The 24,536-nt window shown below is 36.5% G+C and overlaps 1 protein-coding gene across 2 annotated transcripts in view; it reads left to right on the top strand.

Moving 5' to 3' along the window:
- Positions 1-3,190: 3,190 nt before the first annotated feature.
- XPOT (exportin for tRNA) overlaps positions 3,191-24,536 on the top strand; it is a 40,589-nt gene continuing 19,243 nt past the window's right edge. The window contains exons 1-17 of one of the 2 annotated variants that reach the window (XM_027542434.1): positions 3,191-3,603; positions 6,330-6,463; positions 10,041-10,123; positions 12,197-12,253; positions 13,079-13,148; positions 13,825-14,043; positions 14,890-15,074; positions 15,176-15,344; positions 16,916-17,152; positions 18,251-18,289; positions 18,421-18,483; positions 19,481-19,605; positions 19,985-20,129; positions 20,287-20,406; positions 20,753-20,847; positions 21,421-21,490; positions 23,580-23,818. In XM_027542434.1, coding sequence (XP_027398235.1) covers positions 6,404-6,463; positions 10,041-10,123; positions 12,197-12,253; positions 13,079-13,148; positions 13,825-14,043; positions 14,890-15,074; positions 15,176-15,344; positions 16,916-17,152; positions 18,251-18,289; positions 18,421-18,483; positions 19,481-19,605; positions 19,985-20,129; positions 20,287-20,406; positions 20,753-20,847; positions 21,421-21,490; positions 23,580-23,818 — 1,976 coding nt within the window. In that variant the 5' untranslated portion in view covers positions 3,191-3,603; positions 6,330-6,403. The remainder of the gene's footprint in view (positions 3,604-6,329; positions 6,464-10,040; positions 10,124-12,196; positions 12,254-13,078; positions 13,149-13,824; positions 14,044-14,889; positions 15,075-15,175; positions 15,345-16,915; positions 17,153-18,250; positions 18,290-18,420; positions 18,484-19,480; positions 19,606-19,984; positions 20,130-20,286; positions 20,407-20,752; positions 20,848-21,420; positions 21,491-23,579; positions 23,819-24,536) is intronic. The other variant, XM_027542435.1, reaches the window with a different exon arrangement.

A 24,536-nucleotide genomic window follows, 5' to 3' on the forward strand; every position in this document is an offset into this window, starting at 1 on the left:
CTGGAAAATCCCATGGATGGAGGAACCTGGTAGGCTACAGTCCATGGGGTCGCAAAGAGTCAAACACGACTGAGCAACTTTACATCACTTCCTAAGGCCCACTTGACTTTGCATTCTAGGATGTCTGGTTCTAGGTGAGAGATCATACCATCGTGATTATCTGGGTCGTGAAGATCTTTTTTGTATAGTTCTTTGGTGTATTCTTGCCACCTCTTAATATCTTCTGCTTCTGTTAGGTCCATACCATTTCTGTCCTTTATTGTGCTCATCTTTGCATGAAATGTTCCCTTGGTATCTCAAATTTTCTTGAAGAGATCTCCAGTCTTTCCCATTCTGTTGTTTTCCTCTATTTCTTTGCATTGATCGCTGAGGAAGGCTTTCTTATCTCTCCTTGCTATTCTTTGGAACTCTGCATTCAAATGAAGAATCTTTCCTTTTCTCTTTTGCTTCTCTCCTTTTCACAGTTATTTGTAAGGCCTCCTCAGACAGCCATTTTGCTTTTTTGCATTTCTTTTTCTTGGGGATGGTCTTGATCCCTGTCTCCTGTACAATGTCATGAACTTCCATCCATAGTTCATCAGGCACTCTGTCTATCAGATCTAATCCCTTGAATCTATTTCTCACTTTCACTGTACAATCCTAAGGGATTTGATTTAGGTCATACCTGAATGGTCTAGTGGTTTTCCCTAGTTTCTTCAATTTAAGTCAGAATTTGGCAATAAGGAGTTCATGATCTGAGCCACAGTCAGCTCCTGGTCTTGTTTTTGCTGACTGTATAGAGCTTCACCATCTTTGGCTGCAAAGAATATAATCAATATGATTTTGGTGTTGACCAGCTGGTGTTGTCCATGTGTCCACGAGTCTTCTCGTGTTTTTGGAAAAGGGTGTTTCTATGCCCAGTGTGTTCTCTTGGCAAAACTCTATTAGCCTTTTCCCTGCTTCATTCTGTACTCCAAGGCCAAATTTGCCTGTTACTCCAGGTATCTCTTGACTTCCTACTTTTGCATTCCAGTCACCAATAATGAAAAGGACATCTTTTTGAGGTGTTAGTTCTAGAAAATCTTGTAGGTCTTCATAGAACCGTTCAATGTCAGCTTCTTCAGCGTTACTGGTCGGGGCATAGACTTGGGTTACTGTGATATTGAATGGTTTGCCTTGGAAACGTTGAAAATGTTGGCAGTTAGTAAAAACATTGTCATATGCAAGCACATATGTCTAACTCTTTACAACCCCATGGACTATAGCCTGTGGACTCTAGGCTCCTCTGTTCATGGAATTCTCCAGGCAAGAATACTGGCATGGGTTGCCATTCTCTTCTCCAGGGGATCTTCGCAACCCAGGGATTGAACCTGGGTCTCCCACATTCTAGGCAGATTCTTTACCATCTGAGCCACCAGGGAAGCCCATATGCAAGCACACATACTTTAAAATAATGACTGTTCTTTTTCAATATTTTGATAACTGGCATCTTATATTAGTTTGAGATGAGAAACTGTCCATTCCTTTATAGGTGGGGGAACCAGAATATGGAATGGTCAAATTTCATATCCCTCTCAGATCTTCTTCTGGTGGAGTCCAAGTAGTTCCTTATTCGTTATGAAATAATGTGTCTACAAAATGGAAAGACTTTTACAGTCCTAGGCATTTGAACTACCATGAAGGGCCAGTGTTACTAGATAAACTGTAGATAAGGTATAGATATTAGATAAGCTGTAGATAAACTTCATGTGATAAAAATTTGACTATGAAGTATTCACAAAATGAGTTTACAAATGAAAAAGGCAAAGATAGTAGCAAGATAATAGACTGTGTTTTGAAGTTCTTTAGGATGACACAGTGGAATATACTGAACACAATATAGGCTTTGGAGCCACTTGGACCAGGATTAGTATTGAACGTCCATAGTCAGTAGTTGACCCACACAGCTAATGTAAGAATCCATGCAATGATTCACTTATTGAATTGTAACTACAGGGTGGCACCGGGATACACTGAAATAGAACAGGAATCCTAGCCTGACATTTTGAACAAGTAAATTATAAACGTGATGCAAAAATGACTCAAGATACTTTATATATGAAATGCCTGATGCAGTGTTTTGCACGGGGCAGGTCACGAAATAAATGTAGCTGTTATATGGTTCCATGAATTTTATTCTACTTTTCTGTCCATTCTCTTCTCCCAGGTTTTGTTTTTCACTGTTGTCCCACTGAGGGTAACCTAGTCTATATTCAGTACATACTTAACCATCAGTAATGAAACCTAAATACAGAGCACTTATTGTATGTCAAACATAAGGATTAACTCAATTCTCACAACAAGCCTTTGAGGTAGGTACTATTAGCATACACCGTTTTACTGATGAGTAAACAGGGGCATCCCAGGCGGCTGAGTGGTAAAGAATCCGCCTGCCAATGCAGGAGAGGCGGATTCTGTCCCTCGGCGGGGAAGATCCTCTGGAATATGGAATGGAAACCTACTCCAGTATTCTTGTCTGGAAAATCCCATGGACAGAGAAGGGTCCATGGAGGTGAAAAGAGTCGGACACTACTGAGCGAGAAAAGTCAAATCGTACTGAAGCACAGATAAGATTATGTAACGTGCCTGAAACTGAGGTTAACAATCAGTGAGCGGGGTAACGGGTGTGGGGCGAGCTGGGATCCAAATCTATGCAGCTTGAGCCTGTACTATCTCTATGCAGTATTTTAAACTAATCGGTGAATGAATAAACCAAGTAACAGTATCACACGAAGTAAACAGTATCTTTTCACGAATGACAAAAATACTGGTACGTTTAAACTGACAAAAAATTTTCAGTGCTCGTCGGGGGATGCTCACGCGGGGAACGTGTGGGATCATAAAAGAAAAATTAAACAACTGACTCACACGTGGTTTGGACCACGACACGCGGCTCTCCGGGACTCCGTTCTCTAACCTACCAACTACCTCCTTAAGTCTTTATGGAACATGCTAACCAAACCCGGCCCCGTTTGGGGGTGTGGAGGGGGTGGTTACGGATCTCCGCCCCGGCGCAGAAGGCACACCGGACTTCACGACCGGGAAATGTTCCGGCCGGACCCCCATCCCGGCATGCACCAGAGGTCCCGGCGACCACGCCTCCCGGCGAGCGCCCGGTGCGCGTGTGCGTACCGTCGCCCGGAAGCGTCGCCTGCACACTGCATGCTGGGAGTCGTAGGCTCCCGGTCCGGGCCCTCGGGCCGTCTTCAGCCCTGTCCATGAGGCTGCTGGCTTTGGTCCGCGCGGCACCGACGCGGGGAGCGCGCTTCGCGCTGACTCAGCGGCGACGGCCGTGGCGGCGTTAGCCGGCCCTCACGCTCTTATCCTTCCTGGGGCGCCAACCCCGCCCGCCAGCTTGCTAGCTTGCCTGCTCGGCGCCACGCAAGAAAAGGCGCCAGGAGACGCAGAGCTGCGAGAGGTGTGCGGCCCCGGCCAGCTCCGTCTCCAGAGTTAGCGCCGCGGCCGTGGCGGAGGACGACGGTGACGAGGACCAGGGCCGCTCTTCTCGCTCCCTGCTTGCGGCGCGGCTCCACTGACCGGCCCTCGGGAGTGCAGGCGGGCAGGCGGGATGGAGTGATAGGGAAGGTGATTCGGGGCTTGGGGCGGGACTCGGACCCAGGTCGGTCCACGCGAAGCTGCGGGAAAGTTGGCCGGGAGGACTGGCCCGGGAAGCCCCCATGCTGGAGAGAGGTGCGGGCCGGGGGCTCTCCATGGCGGTGCGTCCCGAGGCTGGGCTGCCTGGGTGGGGGTAGTATGAGCTGCGGCGGAGTGCGTCCCCAGTGCGTGGCCGCTCATTGCCCGGTGTTTCATCACTCCAGTTGCCACGAGGCTTCTTTTAGGGGAGGGATCCGGGGGAAGGAAAGGTGCAAGGCCGGCGGAGGAGGGCCCCCATCGCCTGTGGCTCCCACGTAGTAAAAGTGGCTTAAGCCCATTTGTAATAGTTGCAGCGTATCTCAGCAGTTTCAACTGCAGAGACCTCAAACTTGATCCCCACCCCCAACCCGTCCCAGGACAAAAAAGAAAAAAAGTATTATTTCTGTGCAGTAATTTGCCAGCACAGACACGCCATTTTTGCTCTTCCCTTCCTCACAATTCTGCAAGAGTAGAGAAATATGATGTTTCCTTGTAACCAGGAAAAAAAATTACTTTTTGAAAGTGCTAATTAGTTGTTACTGGGGGAAGTTACGTTTGATTAAAGCGACTTGTCAGCGTGATGGTAAAAGGCTGGAAAGATTCAGCCTTGGAACTGAAGAACAGTGTTCTGTAAGTGTAGTGGAATTTTTCCAGGTTGTTTTGATTCTTGATTTAATGGGTATCCATAGTAAAGTTAGGGCTTAATATTTTAAGTATTTTGCTTGCCTTCCCCCAGAACATTTCCTAGATGCGTGATTGAAGGGTTTATCATATTGTAACAAATGTTTAAGCCAGCACCTCTATACCATGTTAGATATGTGTTCATGCACAACCTTTTGCTAGGAAAATTGTCACTTTTTTGCACAGGTTACAACTTTTCAGGTTTTTTGCGTACATGTGGGTGATTTACCATTGCACATTATTATCCAAGTGCCTTCTCCGTGGGAGATTGTTTTCTACTGACAACTGTAACAAGTTCGTTTCCTTAGATTTTATTTGCAATGTTTTTTCCTTAGTACCGCTTGCTGTTTGCCTTGATAGAATCAAAGTGACCAAGTTTATGAAATTTTCCCTAAAGCCATGCCATATTCAAGAAATCTTTTACCGAATTTCTCGATCTGGGATTCATAGAAATTCAGATAGTCTTTTCTTTCTGTGTGTGCATTTTTCAGGGGAATTGGCATCAAATTTTTAACAATGCCTTTGTTTTTCCATCTGTTCAAAATGCCAGGTTTGTAGTGTGATACGATAAATCAAGAATGCTCCAAGTAGTTCCATTCTCCCATGTGCCTAGCTCTGAATTATGAATTGCAGGCCTACTATGTGCCAGTCATGCTTTACATACCTTGTCTCATTGAAGTCTTTACTGCTTTATGAGGCAGGTGCTCTTTTTTTCCTGTTTCACAGAAAGGGCTCTCTCAGTTTTTGTAGTTGTCCACATGGCCCCAGTTTGAAAATAAGGTTAGAGTGCCAATCCAAATCTTTGCAAATCCAAAATCTGTTATATTATGTCCTAGGAACATAGTGACAAATATTCAGTCACTCCTTCTGTTTAAGGTTAATGAGAGAAAAGTAGCAAGCAGACAGTGACAACCTATCAGCACTTGGAGGGGCATCTCATCCAGTTTGGGAAAGTTGAACAGTAGGGGTCAAAGAAGTGTTCTTGAAAGAGGTGACCTCTAAGCTGAGTTCTGAAGGACAAGCAGGGGTTAACCAAGTAAGGAGCAACGTGTGCAAAGATGAAAGGCAGACTACCACTTGTCTTGCGCGGTTAGAGTACAGAATGGTTACAGTCATTGAAAAGTGTTTGGATCTTAATCCTGAGGGCAGTAGGGAGTTACACTGCCTTGATGTAATCTGCAAGTATGACCTTAACTATAAGAGAAGGAGCTGAGCTTTCTTCTCCAAGGCTCTCAGAACACATCCTGATTTATCATTGATTTGGGCAGAACCAGGGGGAGACAGAAAAGCATGTTGTAGTAAGAATCTTTTAACCTGGATCCAATCCTGGCCTCACCATTCCCAAGAAAGGCTGTGGCCCCTTCCTCATCACCCCCTGCGCCCCCCACCCCCAGGTTCTTGCTTTTTAAGAGTATTAAGACCAGCCCTCCTTACCTCAGGTAGAGCTTGTTCTTTATTTCTGCAAATAAATGCACATTTTATCAGAAACCAAGTTGCCTTTGGGGCTGATCATGTTCTTACTTGAAAATGTTAGACTCTAAATTGTGAAAAAGTGCAGTGCTTTCCAGAGACTAAAAAAAGTTCTTAAATAAGAGCAGTCAGTGTTAAATCATCAGCAACATAATCTGAATTTGTATTTTTTTTTAACTTAATGTGGTTGCACAGTTGCACTTTATTGTAGATAATAACAATGGAAATTAGATGCTTCTATTTCAAGTAAAAATAATTACTTTCTATACTTTATTGATGATCTTGAAGAAAAGAAATTTGAGAACCTTAATGGCATACCTTAAAAATTACACATTAGTGGAGTATTTAGCAGACCCACTCTTCTGAGACAGGCTCCTATACTTGTAATTTGGATTGTTTCAAAGGAAGTTCTTTGAACTCTTATTAAATGTCTTTGTATAATGTTATCTGCTTGTAATGGTATTCAGGATAAGCGTCTATTTTGCTTATCAAGTGTTTTTTTCTTTCAACTTTGTGTGTGTGTACAGATGTTTGCGGATTCTTCTGTGGAATTAGAGGGCACGCCTATTGTAATCAGAAAACTCCAAGTATAGCAGCAGGAATGGATGAACAGGCTCTCTTAGGTCTAAATCCAAATGCTGATTCAGACTTCAGACAAAGGGTAAGTCATGTCCACTTAATCATTTTTTAAATCATGTTACATAAACATTTTCATTAAAGGGCTTGAATCAAAAATACACATCTGATGAAGGTTTAATTTGGATGCAAATGAACAGAGAAACAAATCTGAGGTATTTCACTATATTCTGAATACGGAAACAGTGAATGATTGTGATTTATGTTCTCTGTAGTTGGCTTAACAATGGCATTAAAATCTCTTGTAATTTAAGGCAAGTCTTTATGTCACATCATTATAATTATTTGAAAGTTATGCAAAGTATTGTTCAAGGGACTTTGCCATAGTAGCAGGCGTATTATATATGATATTTTTCCATTGCTTGGTTTAGTCTAAACAAGTTGCTTAACCCTCATGTTAGTGGTAGTTAACATTCTTGTTGCTTCTATCAGGCAGACATGTAAATAAGCAGGTATTATATACCATGTCTCAGGTTACATAAAATGATTACATGACAAAAGAATCCATTATGAGGTACTGGGATATTTGGGTAAGTATAAACAGTTAAACATATTGTAGCATACACTTGTAATCATGGCTGAATGATAAAAGAAGAATCTAAAGAACAAACATGTAATTAAATTTTTTAAAGATGTGTGGGTGGTTTGAAGTATGAAGTAAATGAAGAGTCATTTTCTTTCTGCTCTCATAACAAAGGATATTTTTTTAATGAGCTAAATGAAGTTAACAATTTACAAAATATAAAAAATTTTACAAAATATAAAAGTCAACAATTTTACAGAATTTTTTTAAATAGTAAAAAAAAAAACTGCAGGGATTTCCAGGATAGTACTGTGTACTTGTCTCTGCTGTTAAAAGAAGTAACCAGCCTTCCAGATGGAGGTAAATGACAAGAATTGAGATTTAAATAGCTAATTATAAGATACCTATCAAACCGGTTAGGACATGAAAAGTCATTAAAAGTCTATGTCTTGTGTATATGGACAAATATTTCTTTTCATCAGAGCTTTAGCTACCTACCTTCAAATCCTTAGTCATGAACATAGTTGAAGCATAATAAATCTGTACCTTTCGTTTAGCTTGGTGTTACATAGCTTTTGACTATTTGTTTAGTTATTAAATAAGCTTCTCTGTTATTTTTTATGTTCCTTTTTTGAAATCCTTTGTTTTATAATTAAATTCCACCATCAGAACTTTTTTTTTTTTAATGTGCCATGATTTTCTTTTTCAGAAAGTAAAACTAGTACATTGACAGTGGTTTTAATATTATAGAAGTTAGGCTTTTCAGCAATAAAAATGGGTTCTGTCAGTCATAGGCGTATGTTAGACATCCTGATCCAGGCCTAATTTGATACTCCATTAAGCCAACCCAAGTAATAATTAGAATGAAAAATAAGGAATTGTAAGGAAAAGTAAGTTCTGATAGTCCTGATGCTGAAATTGAGGAGTAGTAGGAACTTAATTCAGTTTTGTAATAAGATAAGTGACTACCAACCCTGATTCCCAGTTGTCTGTCTATAGTTCTCTGTTTTCTACCTGGGCACTAAGTAACTGAACTGACTCTGTTGCCACTTAGAGACAGTAGAGCATTAGAAAAGTATGAGATAGAAGAACTGGGCGATGAAAACTGACTTGTTCATCATTACTACAGTGTTGTTGTTTTTTTTTAAATGCTAGTATCACATGGATTCAGACTGCAAAGAATAGTTAAAACTGAAAAATTTCAAGTTATTATCACTTAAAAAAATAGAATTTCTGTCTTTGGCTTGAAACTTAGTGACAATTCTAGCAGCTGAATCACACCTCCCCCACCTGTTTTGGTAAGTGAACTATTAGATGGTAACACAGTCTGCAAGACTGACTTCAAACTTGGCCCCGCCCTGGCCCCTGAGATACTCCTAAAGGAAACTTGAGGCTTTATGGAATCAGTATTGTTAGACACCTGAACTAGATTTTTTTCTGCTGCTTGAGCTCCTATATTCTTAATTCTAAAGGCAGCCATTATTTACACTTAAGATAGTATTTGGTGATCTTCATCTACTCGCTTCTTTTACCTATTCCTCTCTCAGTGGGAACAGCCATTGAGGCAGCATATAAAAACTCATTTCCTCATGCATACAATTGCATAACACAGGAAACCATCACCTAACTACACACGCATCAATCACTCAGTCATGTCCAACTCTTTGCAGCCCCACGGACAGTAACATGCCAGGCTCCATGGTTCATGGAGTTTTCCAGGCAAGGATACTGGAGTGGGTTGCCATTTCAGTAGCTTTCCATTATTATTGCAGGTTTTAAAATATATGTATATTTATAAAATAAATAAATATTTATTTGGCTGCCTTGGGTCTAAGTTGTGGCAAGCAGAATCTTTTGTTGAGTTGTGTGAGATCTTTCATTGTGGCTCAAGGACTCTAACTTACTTTTTTTAACCTCTAACCCAGAAGAAAAAATAATTTAATATCATGACCCAGTATATGTGTATGTATATGTATGTTTATACACATATGAATATATGACATGTACACACATAAGTAAAACAAGTCATACAAAATAATCGTTATTCTTGCTAGGTGCAGTGCACTCTTAATATCTCTATTCTGTTTCATTTTTTAAATTGCTGATCAAGACTGATAACATTGTTTTCACACTGATGAGGCACAAACCACATTTTAAAAAAATATATTGGCTAATTGAAATTAGGTTCCTCAACTCATTTCAAGGTATGTGCTTAATTGCTTCAGACTCATTTAGCAATGTTTCTAGAGATTATGTGTTATTTTCTTGACTGAGATATTTTTTGCAAGTTACTGAGGTTACTGTTTGTTGTTATATGTGAAACTGGCATCTGTCATTGATCTCCATTGCAGCATACAAATGGAAGAGTATGAGTCACCCCTATTTTCCCAGCAGTGGTAGATAGGCTATGGACTTGGTGCTGCATCTGTTCTAGAGGATACTTGCTCCTATAACAAAACCCAGAATTCATGAATACAGGGATGAGAAACGCATTTCCTAAAGCTTTGACTTTTTCAGTTATTTGGTGCTTCCTAAAATTCATATCAAGCAGTTGAACTCTGATTTTAATCTCACCATTTAGGAAACTTACTGATGCAGTTGAAAAATGGAAATAATTCTCTTTTTCTGTCAAATGGTAGATCAAATGATAATACAGAATATGTTTCATCCTTTATAGTCACTTCGTTAATAGCACGTTTGCTATTAAATAGGAAAAGTATTCTTTATATCCCATTTTATAATTGCATGTACCTCAGGAGTATAGCACTTGACAGAGCACTGGAGTGTTTTCTCTTGATTCTTCTAATAACCCAGTGAGGTCTGCAGGGCATTTTTGTGTTGTTTCCTTTCCCATAAGGAAACAAGTTAGAAGTATCCAACTGATGGAATTTGTTTTTTACTAAACCTTTTTCCTAAGAATAATCATTCAGTTGCACCTACTCAGAAGCCTGAATTCAATGTTTAGCTGTTATTTTTAGTCACTGTAGTTGGTTTGCTACTCTCAGTAAACTTTGTTGAGTATTGGCAGAGAATTGAGATTGACTATTCCAAATGCATATTCTGCTTTGCAATTACACAGGCCTTGGCCTATTTTGAACAGTTAAAGATTTCCCCAGATGCCTGGCAGGTGTGTGCAGAAGCTCTGGCTCAGAGGACATACAGGTAATTAAAGCAAAATTTGCATAACTTGTAGAAGACTTTAAATTTTTATGAACTTCGTAAGATTGTTTTATTTATCTGTTTGAAAAAGGCTTTCATAAAAACATTTTATGACTTAGTTTTAAAAAACTATTCCATGTAGAATGAGGAAAATAGTAAACTAAAAATTTTGGCCAATTCTGAATTCACTTTTTATTAAAACTATCCTTTCTTTGCCTTATTCTGAGTACCTGACAGCAGATTCCAGCTGGCATCTAGTACAGTAGAAATTTCCGTATTTTCTTATGATGAGGAGGGAGGGATGGTTTTCTAAAAACTTGGTAAAGAAGGTAATCAGAAATTATCTGGCTTAATTTTTAATTTAAGTGCATAAACATTCAGTTACTAATCTTTTGATGTTGGACCAACAAATTTTCTTTGTGTATGTGCCACAATCACTTTGTGATTCTTAATGTTGAAAATATTGATTCCCCCATAATTGATCCTCTCCAATTTCTGTTTTGGGTCCCTGTAGTGGATTGAGGAACAGTGAATGTGGCTTTCTAAACCTTTTATTTATTTGTTCCCACATCTCCAAGTCTTCTGGTTATCTGGCCCACAATACACACGTACAAGGTTTTTTTTCTCCCATGCAAAGTGACTTTCTATGAACTCTTTCTAAAGCATTCAACTTAATTTTTACAAAAATAGAAACTCATCATACTCACTGCATTATTTTATATAGTAGTTAATTAAGTTACTTAAATATAGAAGAAGTACAGTGCACCTAGTGAGACTGGGGAAAGCACACTGACTAGTTGTAAACAAACAACTCTGCTAGTAGGAGTATAAATAAGTTTCTAGGGGTCAGTGAGAATTCCTACCTAGATTTCTTGCATGCTGGGAGTATCAGTCACTACATTTTATAGCTGAAAGCAAGTGTTCCAGTTTAGTGAAAGTTAATTTTGAAGAACATCTATATGTCTTAGAGTAAATGAAGGCTGGCTTTTAATTAAGGGCTCCCTGTAGTTTATATTTTGAGTGAAAAATTTCAGTCTTATATAATTCAAGCTTCAGTGCAATCCATGATAAGAATAGAAACCCTAAGGTCTTAGAAAAGATGCTAATTAAATGTAACTTTTAACAAAACTTTTAAAAATTAGGTTTTATTTTCTTAAGTGTGAATTTTTTTTGGTGGAGGGGTTAAGGGATGTAATCAGAAGGAAGACAATACCTCCATTCTTACATTGACTATAGTTAGCTGTGTATATGAAAGATTGTTCCTTGACCATGCCTGACTCAAACCAACTGTCTAAAAAGAACATTGTTGTTCATTAAAGGGACTTGGTCAGAGCTTGTAGCTAGCTCACTGTATCTCTGTTGTCACTCCTAGGGAGACAGTTAGAAGTAGACATCGGATGGATATTGATTTTTACTCCCCCCACCCCTTTTTAAGGTCATATATTTGTTTTTACTTTCTTTTTTTTTTCTTTAAATGTAAGCCTTGCCATGCAGTATGCAGAATCTTAATTTCCCAACCAGGGACTAAACCCATACCCCATACAGTGGAACTGTAGACTCCTATCCACTGGACCACCAGGGAATCCTTAAGGCAATATATTTGTAACCTGGTTTTCTATATGCATTTCGGGGCTGGACTGCCAGTCTAGGAGACTTCTCTTGTTTAAGTATGACTTTGATGACCGTCTCTGGCTTGACTTAGCCTCTGGCTGTTGTACCATTTGTCGTTTTACATCTGTCCTTTCTGTTATAAAATGTAAGAATTGCTTTGGGAATCCTAACATCTAGAATTGGGGGGAGTGCTCTCTATTTGCAAAGGACTGTATGTATTTAAAGTGAATCTTAATTTGGGATTATTCTGTTATTCTGTTTGGAAATTGATTATTCAATTTCCATTGAATATTATATAAAGTTCTCTTAGCTTACAAATGGATGTGAATGTAACACTTGAGAGCAATAAGCCAAAGGTCTGGTTTGAGACACTTTCAACTGAGTTACTCATTATTATTTACCTTTGATTTGCTTTCCCCAATTCATATTCTCCTTATCTAATTTTTCTTTTTTTTTCTTTTTCAGTGATGATCATATTAAGTTTTTCTGCTTCCAAGTACTGGAACATCAAGTTAAATACAAGTACGGCTTTTCTCACTGAGATTTGTGGGGAGAGGCTAATTTTGAAATTAGTTTTTCCTTCTTTGGGGACATCATAACATAGGCTGTAAATTGACAATATGTGTCACATCCAGCTTTGAGATGTTTTGATTTATCCCAAGGTGTTTTAAAAATACCAAATTCATTGGCTACATAAAAGAATCCAGTCAGTACACAGGAAAAAGTTAAATTCCAGTTTCTCTGGGAAAGAATGAAAAGATATAGCAACACCACGCCTGTATCACTGCATGACCACTCTCTGTTAAATTGAGTGGCAGTATGGGCACTTGCATTTAGAACCCCTGCCTTGTTTAGTCTCTCATTCGTGTCCAGCTCTTTGCAACAGCATGGACTGTAGCCCGCCAGGCTCCTCTGCCCACGGGATTTCCCAGGCAGAAACACTGGAGTGGGTTGCCATTGACTTTTCAAAAAACCCCTGCCTAATTTAAGCAGAAACAGTGAATTGCTGCCCCAGGGATCCTTAGTTTGCCTCCTAATTTATTCTGTAAATCACAGACCTGAGACCGTAGACTTGAGACCATTATTTTCATTTGAAAAATTGTGTAGCTGCCATTTTGTTTTAGCATAAACTGGACCACAGATAAAACTAAGATAAATATTGATACCCCTCCAACCACTCCCACCCCTGTCTTTAAAGTGGTAATGAGAATTATTACCAATTTATCATAGGGAATTTTAGGTGATTGCTATACAAATTTTCTATTTCAAATATAAGAGGCCATTACTTTTTAAAAACCACATACACTAAATATTACCATTATTGTTTTTCTTATGTATTTTGAACAGATATTCAGAACTAACTACTGTTCAACAACAACTAATTAGGGAGACGCTTGTATCTTGGCTTCAAGCTCAGGTAAAATAGTAGCTTTTACATTTAATACCTCAAATTGCCAGATGTTTCAGTTTTTATTTTTGGAAGAGTTTGCAACTTCACCTCAAAAATGTCACTCATTTATCCTCCATTTGATCATGTAGCTTTTTTAGAAAGTGCTGGCTTTGAAGATAACAAGTGATAAAAACTTAGCAGTAACTTGAAATTATATCAGTAATTGAATCTGTCATTCTTTCTGTGACACATGGTGGAAACTTTTGGTTTTAAAATATAATTTTAACTGCTAGACAAAAGTCAATTTTCACACTTAAGGTGAGCCCTCCTGGAACAGATTCTTCACAAAGAGCCCTTTTTAAAGGAGCCAATAGAGTTCTTTATTCACAGTATTTTTTTTTCACTAGTTTTAGCTAATCTTAACATATTAAGCAGTTGTGTAGCTAGAATATTTATTTATCTTACAGAGGAAGCAGCTAGAAGAAAAATCATTGAATTTGCTTTCTTAGAAAAGGTTATAGAAACTACTAAAACTCTGCCCATGAAACTTTAATACTTTGGTAATTCTCAAGCATATTCGCTGCACAGCTGTTGTAGATCACGGTGCAGTTTAGTGGGATTTTGCCTGTTAATGATAAGTAGAACACTGTTTGAGTCTTTTCCATTTGTATTTAATTTTATGCACTGTATCTCTGTTTGTCAGATGCTGAATCCCCAACCAGAGAAGACCTTCATACGAAATAAAGCTGCCCAAGTCTTCGCCTTGCTTTTTGTTACAGAGTATCTCACTAAATGGCCCAAGTTTTTTTTTGACATTCTCTCAGTAGTGGACCTAAATCCAAGGGGAGTAGATCTGTACCTCCGAATTCTCATGGCTATTGATTCAGAGTTGGTGGATCGTGATGTGGTTCACACCTCAGAGGCAAGTAACCTCTTATTAATAAGTTTTTAATTTAGATACTGCAAGAGATAAGGGGTACATAATAAAAGGAACAAGAAGGAATTTTTGTTTTTGATAAAACTTTATTAGGAATACTTACAAATTTGCTCAACATTTTGAATTTTGTTTTACAAAGGAACTTAAATTGGGGTTTTTTCCCCAGGTATAGAGTGAAATTAGAGCATTTAGCTTTTTTTTTTTAACCAGAGAGAAACTTCCTCTAGTGAAATAAATCAGTTTTTTTCCTATGAATTTGTAGAGAAATGTGGCCTGTATTTACTATTACTTTATAGTTGCTGACTGAGGAAAAAGCCTTGCTATGTACCAGTGCTGGGTTCTTCTGTATTCTCAGTTAGTCACATAGGCCATGACCTTAGTCTTTCTCTATTTCTTTATTACCCAATTTAACTTTCTCCTTTTTCTTAAAGAACACAATGGAAATAGCTTAATTCAAATGTGTCTGACAATTGAAGGTTATTGTGTGTTAAATATGACATCTATAAAGAATATTGTTTACATTATTGCTGTTCTCTTAAATTGTTTGTATAATACTGAGAAATAACTTTTATCTCATGGTTAAAAATTTCTAAGCAGTGTTTTTTTCATAGTTTGTGTTTAATAAATTATGTCTAAGTAAAATGGAAGGAAGAATTAGAATCACAGGTTATGATTTTAGGGCAGATAAATAGGAAGTACCGGCAGGGAATGTGTTAACAAGTCGGGAAATGTAGTGTTGAGGAAATTACTGTGTGCAACTATTATACGAATATCAAACATTATCTTGGGAGGTAATCTGATTGTACATACGGTATTTTTTTTTTTTTTTAGGAGGCTCGTAGGAATACTCTCATAAAGGATACCATGAGGGAACAGTGCATTCCAAACCTGGTGGAATCATGGTACCAAATCCTACAAAATTATCAGTATACCAATTCAGAAGTGACATGCCAGTGCCTTGAAGTAGTTGGGGCTTATGTCTCTTGGATAGACTTATCCCTTATAGCCAATGATAGGTAAGTAAATCTATATTTTAAGAATAGAAACCTGCAGAATACAGTGTGTAAAACTCATGAATTTGAAAATATTGTAAGAATTTTTGTTTCTCCATTGCCAGGTTTATAAATATGCTGCTAGGTCATATGTCAATAGAAGTTCTACGGGAAGAAGCCTGTGATTGTTTATTTGAAATTGTAAATAAAGGAATGGATCCTGTTGATAAAATGAAACTGGTAGAATCTTTATGTCAAGTGTTACAGTCTGCTGGATTTTTCAGCATTGACCGGGTCAGTAAATTTATGTATAACGTTTTGAAAATTGTTAGAACAAACTAGGATAGGCAGTAATTTAAATATACTTTCCTTTTTCTTTATTTATGTTTTTAAGCGTTAGAAACTTCCTTGGGCTTATAATAGTGAAACATATAATAGTGAAACATATAATAGTGAAAAATAGTGTCCAGAAAGCCGTAATGTCATGTGTAACATTTTCCTTGACCATGGATTATATAACGTTTTGAAAATTGTTAGAACAAACTAGGATAGGCAGTAATTTAAATATACTTTCCTTTTTCTTTATTTATGTTTTTAAGCGTTAGAAACTTCCTTGGGCTTATAATAGTGAAACATATAATAGTGAAAAATAGTGAAAAATAGTGTCCAGAAAGCCGTAATGTCATGTGTAACATTCTCCTTGACCATGGATTAGATCAGACTTAAACTTGAAGATCTGGGATAGTACTTACTTTTGTGCTTTCTAATAGCCTCTCAAGTGATGCTGTGATACAGCTCTTCATGGACCACACTTTACGAAGCATGGCAGTGCATTTTGACCTAGACTCCATTATAAATGTTATATTTTCATCATATTCATTTGATCTATTAGAGTTTAGCCTCAGCAGAATTAGGGCTCAAGTGAGTGTGGTAAATTAATAATTTAGAAATTGAATTTGAAGGTTTTTACTTTTAATTTTACCTGTGACAGTGATAAAGAATTACTAAGAAGTCTTTGTATTGTTGATATATCAGGAGTATACCTCTGGTAATTTCCTAACTGACAAAGTGTAGCCAGTTACACTGCGAATAATGGCCTTATTAAAAAACTTAAAATGGTGAAGCTAAAAAATCTTTCTGTAGGAGAACATCATAAGGATAATTAATGAAAATTAACCTGATTTTGAGTTCTAACACTAATGCTGATTAACTTTAGGCAGGTTATTTTAATAGCAGTTTTATTTCTTTGTGGTATAGTTGAGGTTCAAATTAAATAGTGTCAGAAAGGACTGTTGTAAATTGTTGCACAAAGCATAATATGGCAGCATTAACTTTATTAGAAGGTATTTACTAAATTCATCAGTTTAGAGAGAAGGTTTTGAAACCACAGATCTCTTTTTTTAAACTTTTATAATTTGACAATGTCTACATGACTATAATCATTAAAGATAGTTATTTTGAGAGTTAGTGGATAATAACAGTAGAATTCAGACTCTTAAAACTTCCCAGTCAAAATGGTAGTATTGTTTATGTCTAATGTTAGTTTAAAATTGACTCCTCGCCAGTCCAGGTTCGATGCACGATACTGGATGCTTGGGGCTGGTGCACTGGGACGACCCAGAGGGAGGGTATGGGGAGGGAGGAGGGAGGAAGGTTCAGGATGGGGAACACAGGTATACCTGTGGCGGATTCATTTCGATATTTGGCAAAACTAATACAATATTGTAAAGTTTAAAAATAAAATTAAATTTAAAAAATAAGATAAAATAAAATTGACTCCTATAATTGGCACTTGATCCGTTCTGAAATTTAGAGTTTTTCCTCTCAGGTAGTTGGTTTTAAATTGAGATCTGTATTGTTTGTAGGAGGAAGATGTTGACTTCCTGGCCAGATTTTCTAAACTGGTCAATGGAATGGGACAGTCATTGATAGTTAGCTGGACTAAATTAATTAAAAATGGGGATATCAAGAATGCTCAGGAGGCACTGCAAGCTATTGAAACAAAGGTGGCGCTGATGTTGCAGCTCCTAATTCATGAGGATGATGACATCTCTTCTAATATTATTGGATTTTGTTACGATTATCTTCATATTTTGAAACAGGTAAGTCCTTATGTTAATCTTTGTTGTAGATAATATAGAAAAGCCATAGAGAATTGGAAAATACAAGAAAATGAAAATAAGATACTCAATTCTACTCTAATGATATTTACTGTTAATTATGAGTATATTTTCATCTTTTTTCTTTCCTTTGAACTTCTTAGCTGGAAAACATAAATGGCCAGGTTCTAAAATTCACTAGACTAAAAAGCTTCAGAATTAGTTATAGGTTTAGGTTGTTTCTTTTATTTTTAATCTGTGTTTATTTCTTTTTGGCCTTGTATCATGTGGCATCTTAGTTCCCTGACTGGGGACTGAACCTGTACCCCAGCCTTGGGAGCATAGAGTCTTGGCAGGGAAGTCCCATGTGTTTGTTTTTAAATACAGTAGAAATTTTGTTAAAGATAGTTTATTATTTTAATTACATATGCATCATTTCTTATGAAGTTATTTTATAATTAAAATTTACCCCCTAGAGAGTTGCTGCCAATAATAGAACTTAAAACGTAGAAGGTATGAATCTCATATATTATACACGTAGCCTTTTAAAGAATTAATAACTTTTCATTATGACATTAGGTGAGAGCTATGCCTACTTTATTTACATTGATTTAGTTGAATTGAGTCAAGCTTAAGATAATATGTTTCCAAACTGAGTTTAGCTTCTGTTATAACATGTTTCTGCATGTATACTTTAAGAAATTTTAGGCAATGTGAAAAGGTATGAAGAAAGTTAAAATCACTATTGGTAATCCCACTGTGTCTCATAGTGGATTTCTAGGCTTTTATGGCCTTACTTAATTAAAAACAAGGTGAGACATACTTTGCTTTCTGTAATCTGCTTCTTTGCTGAGTACATTCATAAGTATCTTTAAAAATCAAGTTTATCTACATGTTTTTGCCTGTATGCCAAGTTACTTACTAGAAGTGAAATTGATAGATTTTAGATTAGGTACATTTCACATATAGAAAGGTACTATCAAACTGCCCTCCAGAAAAGCTGTGTGCATGTTTGAAAAGATACTAACTGATTAGAAAAATATTTTGATAAGCAAGTATTACTTTAGGAAACCTAATAAATGATTGCTTTCTTTTCAACAGCTTACAGTGCTTTCAGATCGACAAAAAGCTAACGTAGAGGTAACTAACTTCTTTTTACTTCTTTTAAACCAATAGTAGACTCTGTATCTGCAGTCTGCCTTGAAATACAGCCTAATTTCAAATTACATGAATTTAGAGACTGACAAAAGATACTTTATTCTTAATTTTAGACAATCATGTTGGCCGTTATGAAAAAATTAACCTATGATGAAGAATATAACTTTGAAAATGAGGTAAGAATTTTGGATTGAGGAGAAAACAGTTTTAATTTTATTATGTACCCACATCAGATTAGTATTTCAAGTTTTGAGTATCTTAGAGTCCTTTAAGACAAGAAGTGTTTTAAAAATTAGTCTTATTTATATTGATGACTTCTTAGATTAATGGAAACTTCATTAATTCTTCATGTTTTTGTATTTTGTCCTCTAATTCTTTAAAATGACCCTTTAAGGACACTTTGTAGCACTGAACTTTGTAAAACATTGACAGTATTGTTCGTGATCATATTTCACTTTATATTTAATAAGAGAGGAATTGAGGCCCAATTGGTGGACCTCATATTGTCTGTGGGAGAGTGGGAATGAGGTACTTCACCGTCTCTGGATTTGTTCTGGTTAAAGTCCTCTCCAGGGTTGTCATGAGTCAGCTTTCCATCAGTCACAAGTGTCATGAGTGCTTTCTGGCAATTCAGTAATATTCTGTTACCCACTTCAGACATCAGAAACTTTGAACTACACGAGGATACTGGTGATGATCACCAACACACCATGCACTTGCAAAGTGCCAGGTTCATTACATATAGTATCGTTAATCATGTGATAGTATTACAGTTCTTAGAGTGGACAGTAAGATACAAAGAGTATACATAAGGTGCTAAGGTTCTCATAAAGCCCTATGTGAACCCATCGTAGCTTAGACTTTTGCTTTTGTTTTCCAAGCCTTCCATTATCTGGTGTTTGCCTAATCATCCCTCAGTCACTCTCTTCTGTTATAATGACTCTTGATTTTAACCTCCTCCCTGTGCTGTTTCTGGCTCTAGGCTTTCATAGTCTAGGTCTGGGAAATAATTGTGAGCAGGAGGGGAAAGACTACTGCATTTTCCTACGTAAATATTTATGAAAAAAATAAAAGTGTATTAAATTTGTAAATATAAAAAACTAATGAGAACTCACCATTTTATGTGTCTTAAGGTCTTTTAAGTTTCTTAATGGAATTTTTAAAATACCATAGGGTGAAGATGAAGCCATGTTTGTAGAATATAGAAAACAACTGAAGTTATTGTTGGACAGGCTTGCTCAAGTTTCACCAGAGTTACTGCTGGCTTCTGTTCGCAGAGTGTTCAGTTCTACACTGCAGTAAGTTTGTTCGTCTCTTTCTAACAAGTCACCTCTTTCCTCTTCTCCCTGATGGTGGCCTACCATAAGTGAGTCACATGACTTACTTGTTTGTTTTACTTACTAAGATCTTATGTGTATCTCCAAAACAATGCCCTTGACTCCTTAATTTATCTTGATCCTGGAGGGGAAATGCTGCTCTTCGGAACATAAACAATAAAATGGATTACATTGGTTATTTATACTTCTGTGATATGAATTATGTTCCCTGGCAGAATTAACAATTGCTGTGACTTTTTAATAATTAAAGAGGATTTTGTTGGTGTCTTTTTATCCGGTGCATCACTAGTTGTACAGAGGGTTTGCATTCAGATCTCAGTGATGTGTTATACCTTGGTAGGAATTGGCAGACTACACGGTTTATGGAAGTTGAAGTGGCAATAAGATTGCTGTATATGTTGGCAGAAGCTCTTCCAGTATCTCATGGTGCTCACTTCTCAGGTGATGTTTCAAAAGCTAGTGCTTTGCAGGATATGATGCGAACTGTAAGTATACTAAGACAACTTATTCTGAACCTAATTTTCTGTTTTCATATAAGCTAATGTGAGTTTCTTAATTGTTAGAGTTTAATATACATTATTACAGGGACAGTTTGATGTTGCAGTAAATGAAGACAGATTTCTTAACTTTTTCCTGCTCTAGCTGGTAACATCAGGAGTTAGCTCCTATCAGCACACATCTGTGACATTGGAGTTCTTCGAAACTGTTGTTAGATACGAAAAGTTTTTCACAGTTGAACCTCAGCACATTCCATGTGTACTAGTAAGTATACACTTTACTCTCAGCTTTTGTTATTTTCCATATGTTTCAGCTAATGAACAGATAGTATTCTATCTTTCTCTTATCACTTTTTTCCAGAGCTCTCAAAAACTCCTGAACATGCTAAAACTCCTCCATTTCTTTAAAATGGAGTTTGTGTCTAGTCAGTTATTTAAAACAAATATTCAAGGACCTATTAACGTGTAGTGTAGGCTCACTTGCGTGTACCTGGTTCCTCTCTTCCAGAGCTAAAAAGTAAAATTCGATATGAACAAAAACATGTCATGACATTAGCAAAAAAAGATGTTAAATAAATACAGAAATAGTAAAAGTGTCTCTCTTTCTTTAGATGGCTTTCTTAGATCACAGGGGTCTGCGGCACTCTAGTGCTAAAGTCCGGAGCAGAACCGCTTACCTATTCTCCAGATTTGTTAAATCTCTTAAGTAAGTAAAACATTTTGGCTGTTATGTTTAATTCTTATTTTTAAGATTGTTAAGTAAGATGTAACTTATTATCTAAGAGCCTATGGTAGATTTAGTTCTTTCTGTTCTTAGGCTTTTTAAAAAAATGTTCCTTTTTGTATTGTGCTAAGATTTCTTTTCTTTCTCTTTAGCCAGGTACTTTGTTCATTATTAAACTGATTTGTTTGAATATTTTTATATATAACACTTGTCATTACTAATGGCATTAGTTATTTCACAGTTTTATTGCTGTAGATAGTACAACTATATGGTTTCTTTGAAATTCTAAAGATGATATTCCTTGGAAATACGTTTTTAACTTAATCCGTCATATTGTTCTTTACTAGTACCATTTTTTTAGGTATGAAAACTACTTTTTCTTAGGTTATAATATTGTAATTTAAAAAAATTATAGCTAGTCTGAATGGTGACATGTGACTACCTTAGAACTGAACGTTTTTTTTAGTTCTGCCTTAAAGAGGAATTTGATATTTCAGCACTACTCCAAGCACTATTATTTATGTAATTGTGGTTTTCCTTTTTGCCTTTATTCAGTAAACAAATGAATCCTTTCATTGAGGATATTCTGAATAGAATACAAGATTTATTAGAGCTTTCTCCACCTGTAAGTATCTTTCTTTCTAAATGAAAGTTGGGGTGGGGGGCATGTAGGGCTTAGATCTATTTACTAAAACTCTGTTGAGATATAGTAAACAAACATAGCATTAGAAATAAAAGAGGAAAAAAGAAATAGAAGGGAATCAAAATTTGATTGATAAGATTTAGCAGTGTGAGATATGGTCTGCTCTCTGTACTATTAAATAACGGGTATTTTTTGGAGAAGGAATATTCAGTTTCAAAATTATTCTCTGTTTAGTACTGTGATCACACGAGCCATTCTCAGTAACTTCTAGTAGACTGAAATTTTATTGTTAAACTTCTGGCTTGAGGTAAAAAGAATTTAAACACTGCTTGATCTGAATATCTCAGTTACTTATTTCACTAGAAAGATTTAAGTAATCTTTAAAAGATACCTTGTAAGCACATTTTGATATCTGTTTTTGTGTAAAATACTGGCAATCTCAGCAAACTACTGACATTGACTTTTTTTTTGTCATTTTGGTGAGAGTTATTAATGGAGCCACACTTGAAAAATGTTAAACATAAAATATTTTCTTTTTTAAAATAAGTATATGGGTTAATTTCATTGTGTGAAAGGTTACTAATGAATTATATGGTTAAATTTGCCTACATACTAAAGAAATCTATATTAAAAGATTTTTCACAGAGCCGTATTTAGCCATGCCATATTTATGGATATTGGAAATTTTTTCTTATTGCACATGGAAACAAGAACTTGTACTATACCTGTAACCTTTTTTTAGTGTGTAAAAAGACTTGATTCACAGTGCTTTTACTGAATGTTGACTGCTTAGTAGGGGTATAAATACTGTGTATTTATCTAGCAACTTTAACTTTATGATCTCAACTCCTAGAGCAGTGATTGGTCCTAGTGTTACTTAATAAGTGTTTTAGTTACTTCTAAATAAGGACATTCTCTTTTAAAAGATAAAAGATTCTTTTATACACACACACACACATATAATATATACATATTTCATTGCATGAAAGGTTACTAATGAATTATATGGTTAAATTTGCCTACATACTAAAGAAATCTATATTAAAAGATTTTCACACAGCCATATTTAGCCATGCCATATTTATGGATATTGGAAATTTTACATATATGTATATATTATATATATATAAATATATAATAAGGCCTCCACACAATTTATCTGTTTTAAGACTAGGCTTGTAAATAATTTCTTAACAGGGAGTTTTGGTAGAAGGGCCTCTGATATTTTCCCCTTCCCCCTGGCCTCTCAGATTGCATAAATGTAAAAAATAATAAAACTTACTGGGAGAAGGCAAGGGCAACCCACTCCAGTACTCTTGCCTGGAAAATCCCATGGATGGAGGAGCCTGGTAGGCTGCAGTCCATGGGGTCGCTAAAAGTTGGACACAACTGAGCGACTTGACTTTCACTTTTCACTTTCATGCATTGGAGAAGGAAACGGCAACCCACTCCAGTGTTCTTGCCTGGAGAATCCCTGGGACGGGGGAGCCTGGTGGGCTGCCATCTATGGGGTCGCACAGAGTCAGACACGACTGAAGCGACTTAGCAGCAGCAGCAGCAGTAAAATGGGTCAGTGTATGGATGGATGTTTGCTTACACTTGAATAAGATCTTTTCTTTTTATTTCCAGTCTTATTTTCAAACGTGCAAAAGTAACAACTTGTGTATGTGTTTATTACGTGGCATTTGTTGTTATTTAAATCTTAAACACTTTAAAATATTAATCTGTGTGGCATTTGTCTTAACCTTCAAAGCATTTTATAAAACTGATTTTTAGCATCCTAATAACATAAATTTTATAAAAGTAAAACAAGTTAGAAAACTGATTATTATTATAATAATAATAATAATAATACAGTATTATAAAACTGTATTATTATTACACGACCATTTATGAAGTCATGTCAATAGACCCCTCATCTTTTGACCTCTAATTCAGTTTATTTACAAGTACTCAATCTCCTTTTTATTAATGAGTTGGTGTGATAGATTACATCTTCTGTCCCTCTTTTACTTTTAAATGGGAGGAACTGAACAAAGAAAAACTTAAATAAGACTAAATTTCATTTTAGGAGAATGGTTACCAGTCTTTGTTGAGCAGCGACGATCAATTATTTATCTATGAGACAGCTGGAGTGCTAATTGTTAATAGTGAGTATCCAGCAGAGCGGAAGCAGGCATTAATGAGGAATCTGTTGACTCCACTCATGGAGAAGTTTAAAATTCTGTTAGAAAAATTGATGCTGGCACAGGACGAAGAAAGACAGGCATCTCTAGCAGACTGTCTCAACCATGCTGTTGGATTTGCTAGGTGAGTGTGATTGGTGAAAATTGGCATTTAAATTGGTGAAGTGATTTTCTCAGTATATACAGAATCATTTACTTAGATTTTTCTGGAATTGGGCATGTGTGTCATGTTTCTGAAACTGGATTGTCCAGAGATTTGTGTAAACATTTCTTTTCTAAATTCATTAAATTAGGAGATTTAGCTGAAGAAGGGAATAGATCTCATAACATTCTGGATTTCTGACTTGACATCTTTTTAAATCCTTAACTTGTCTGATTTCTCTGGTTTAAGTTGATAATGTATTTAAGGAGATTCGCTTAAGTATATATACCAATGACATCAGGGGATCTGTTATGGAATCTTAAGGAGAAGGTGCTGAGGCTTCTTATTAGTTGTTGCATTGTGTCCCAACCACCCAAGCCATTGTTTCTGTCTCTACACATACTTCTTTATTGGTAAAGAATAATAGTATGAAAGTTTGAGTGATTTTTAATTAGAAGCACTTAGAGAAATTGCTCTATAGAAGACTTCCATGCAAAAGCTTATGTTAGAGATATTGTATAAATAACTCAATTCTAAGATTGTTTTCTAATATAAATTGGTGGTTTACAGTTTGTGTAGTATAGCCTATTCATAGTAAATATTTTTTTTTTTCCTCTTTACTGCATATATTGTCAGCAGGATTTTAGCAAAATATTGAGGTGGGCTCACATTTGAGAGATTGTATCAATTACATTTCATT

The sequence above is a fragment of the Bos indicus x Bos taurus genome, chromosome 5 (assembly GCF_003369695.1).
Source record: "Bos indicus x Bos taurus breed Angus x Brahman F1 hybrid chromosome 5, Bos_hybrid_MaternalHap_v2.0, whole genome shotgun sequence".
NCBI classification, from domain to species: domain Eukaryota; kingdom Metazoa; phylum Chordata; class Mammalia; order Artiodactyla; family Bovidae; genus Bos; species Bos indicus x Bos taurus.